The following is a 3,297-nucleotide window of genomic DNA, read 5'->3' as shown; positions in this document are numbered from 1 at the left end:
AAAAAAAAAAAAAAAAAGACTAAAAGAAAATTACAGCATGTACAAGGAAACAGAAAACAGATTTTGAAAATGTCTGTCATCAGAAAATAGAATATAAAATATTTAATATATATAAGGAAGTTAGAGGAAGCAGCAAGGAAAAGTACATAATAAGTGATATTTTTAAAATGAACAGATCTGAAAAAGAATCACCCTGAACTTCTAGAAATGAAAGATAGAGTCACTGAAATTTAAAACTCAATGGATAGATTTGGCATCAGGTTAAGTGAATAAAGAATTGGTGAGCTGACAAATAGATCTGAACAGATGATCTAGAATGAATGCAGTACACACAGAAATAGAAAGTAAGAAAAATGGGGTTAGCTGTGTGGAAACTGGGCGTGACTGCCTAATCACACTTATGGAAACAGAGAATAGGGCAAATGGGGGAAAGAAAACATTTAAAAGAAGAAAGACTAAGAATGTTCCAGAATTGATTTTTTAAAACCTCACATATCCTAAACAAAACCAAAGGAAACCACATGTAAACACCTCATACTGAAACTGCAGAAAACCAAAGAAAAAGACATTTAAAACAATCAAAAAGAATTCCTCTGAAAAAGTAACTGAAATTAGACTTCCCAACAGCAACAGTGAAAGCTAGAAGACCTAGGAATAATATTTTCAAGGAAAAGAAAGAAAATAACTCTTAACCTAGAATTTGCGGTAAGCCTGATATATATGTAGAAGAATTGCCTTTTAAGAATGAGAATAAAGATAATCTCAGACAATAGAATGAAGAATTTACTACCAGCAGATCCCTGCAAGAAATACAGCAGGCTCTGCGGAGTGTCCCTATACCATGAATTCGCTGTGTCAGTATAATGTGGAGTTTGTATTTTTGTGCATAATTTTTCCTGGCATATTACTACTTTGTATCATTAAGCAATAGCAAGTGAAGGTGAAGTAGATTGAACCACTCTCCCCCTAAAAGGTCACGTGTATCCTTTCTTTTTCTTTTTATCTTTTTTTGAGACAGAGTCTCAAGCTGTCACCCTGGGTAGAGTGCTGTAACATCACAGCTCACAGCAACCTCAAATTCCTGGGCTTAAGCGATTCTCTTGTCTCAGCCTCCTAAGTGGCTGGGACTACAGGCGCCCAGCACAACACCTGGCTATTCTTTGGTTGTAGTTGTCAGTGTTGGTTGGGGGCTGGGCTGGATTCGAACCTGCCCTCTCCAGTGTATGTGGCTGGCGCCCTAGCCGCTTGAGCTACAGGCGCTGAGCCAGGTGTATGCTTTCTTACAATTGAAGATGAAGCCTTCCTCACAGGGATCATTGAAAAGCTGACATCCGGTGAAAGTGCCCCCTTTTCATGCCTTACTAGCTGGTTTGGGGCGTTAAGGACTCTTAAATGTTCCACGACCTTAACCAAGTGTATGGAGCAGCTGAGAGTATAGATTAAGAAGCTGCCAACGCTTTGCCATTAGTTTAAAACTTTTTTTTTATTGATGGAGAGGGCTACAATATGAAACAAATTTTTGTAGAATTGCGCTGTATTTAAAGCATATGCCCTTAAGACTCTACATCTTGAAGTACGAAATGTGGTTTCGGGTTTAAGTCTGTAAAGGACCCACCACCTGTATGGGATACAAATGCCAGTGGAGAGTTAACTGTGCCAGTATTTTTATTAGGATTGCTTTCTTAGTGCTGTGGTCACAAGTTTGAATTTTGAGTGGTCTGCCCCAACTCTACTTTTTTTAATGAGGCTTTCTATTTTTAGTGTACAACTTTGGAGAACACAAGTTTTCAACCAGGGGGACACATTTCATATTTTAATAGAAATGCTTCTACTCAAAGAAATACTTGAGGCAGTAGTTGTCCCAGACAGTAAGTTTGAGATGACATAACGAATGATGATCAAAAAAAGAGAGAGGTTTATGGGTAATTCCAAATAAACTTTGACTATAAAAAGGAAACAATAATGTTTAATTTAAGGCAGAACTGAAATACCGGAATGTGATTGAAGTGCTCTCATGTTCCTATGAGGAAGGTAAAAACAGAAATGGTTTCTCTTTATAAAATTAAATCCTGATGTTTTTGTGGTAAAATCATAAAGAAAAATAAAGGAATGGTAAAAAATTCAATATAATGGTTCCTTCTGGCAGCATGAAGGGAGGTGGGGGGATGGATTGGGGAGGGAGAGATAGGCAGATGTGGAAGTACTGGCAATAATCTGTTTTTTGAGATGGTTGGTAATTACACAGTTCATATTATTGGTGTGCTTTGCAAATTAAACATGGTTATAAATATTTGAATATGCATTCAGTATTTGTTTTAAAAAGTTATTTTAGATTATGGCAAAACCTGCATGTGATAACTTATTGATAGTAACTAGTTTTCCTGGTTCGTTTCAGTTACCATCCTCGTTCTTCTGTGGGCTGTAGTTTGGTCAATTACTGGCAGCGAATGTCTTCCTGGGGGAAACCTATTTGGAATCATAATCCTTTTCTATTGTGCCATCATTGGAGGTAAACTTTTGGGGCTTATCCAGTTACCCACATTGCCCCCACTGCCTCCCCTTCTCGGTAAGTGCTCACCACTTCATGTTTTCTTCAGAGTAAGTCATATTTTTAAGATAGTAGTTTGGAAATCTTTGGGAAATAAAGGCAAAAATGTTTCTCTATTTGCAGTGCTAGAGCCAAAAGATGATTGTTAAATTTTGAGTTTTGCAAGCCAGTTGTTAAACATGGCAGTTATAAAAAGTAAATGATATAAATTTACAATTAAATAGCTTACATGAAAAACAAGTAATTAATACCCCAAACTGATTCCTTTCTAGTTATTTGTTTACATGTCACCTTATCTATGCTTTTGAGATTATGTAAATCCTATGTTAACCACTGCCCTCTCTTCCCAGTTCCATATACAGTAACATCTCATTGGCAGCTTAAAATCAACCATGGCGGAAGAATCTATAACAAAAAAAATCATCACATGCCACAAATCAGGGCTTGTTGTATTGTAAGTTGCTCTCATCAGTGACAAAGAGTGAGGTTCTGACATACATTTTTATTGTTTCAATTTCCTCTTACTCATTAATATAAGCAAAGATACCAGCAAACTTTCATGGTGACACTACACTCTCATTGATGGGAGTGACTTTTCTGCTAACTCAGACAGTAGTCAGCCACTTATTTGTAGTCTGATTTTGTCAAATTTTTGGTAGAGCTGCAACCATAATTGGTTATGGACACAGAAGTTTGGCAAACAAGCAGTGAAAGCGCTCTGTGAGAATCAATTAACTAAGTAGATTTTC

General features: G+C 36.8%; 1 protein-coding gene across 1 annotated transcript in view; it reads left to right on the top strand.

The window, feature by feature from the left end:
• Positions 1–3,297, top strand: part of SLC9B2 (solute carrier family 9 member B2) — a 41,616-nt gene that overhangs the window by 10,667 nt on the left and 27,652 nt on the right. Inside the window, exon 4 of the mRNA XM_003796357.3 lies at positions 2,396–2,566. Coding sequence (XP_003796405.1) covers positions 2,396–2,566 — 171 coding nt within the window. The remainder of the gene's footprint in view (positions 1–2,395; positions 2,567–3,297) is intronic.

Source organism: Otolemur garnettii, unplaced genomic scaffold (assembly GCF_000181295.1).
Source record: "Otolemur garnettii isolate 467f Iridium unplaced genomic scaffold, OtoGar3 scaffold00103, whole genome shotgun sequence".
NCBI classification, from domain to species: Eukaryota; Metazoa; Chordata; class Mammalia; order Primates; family Galagidae; genus Otolemur; species Otolemur garnettii.
This window is presented reverse-complemented; position numbering and strand designations above follow the sequence as displayed.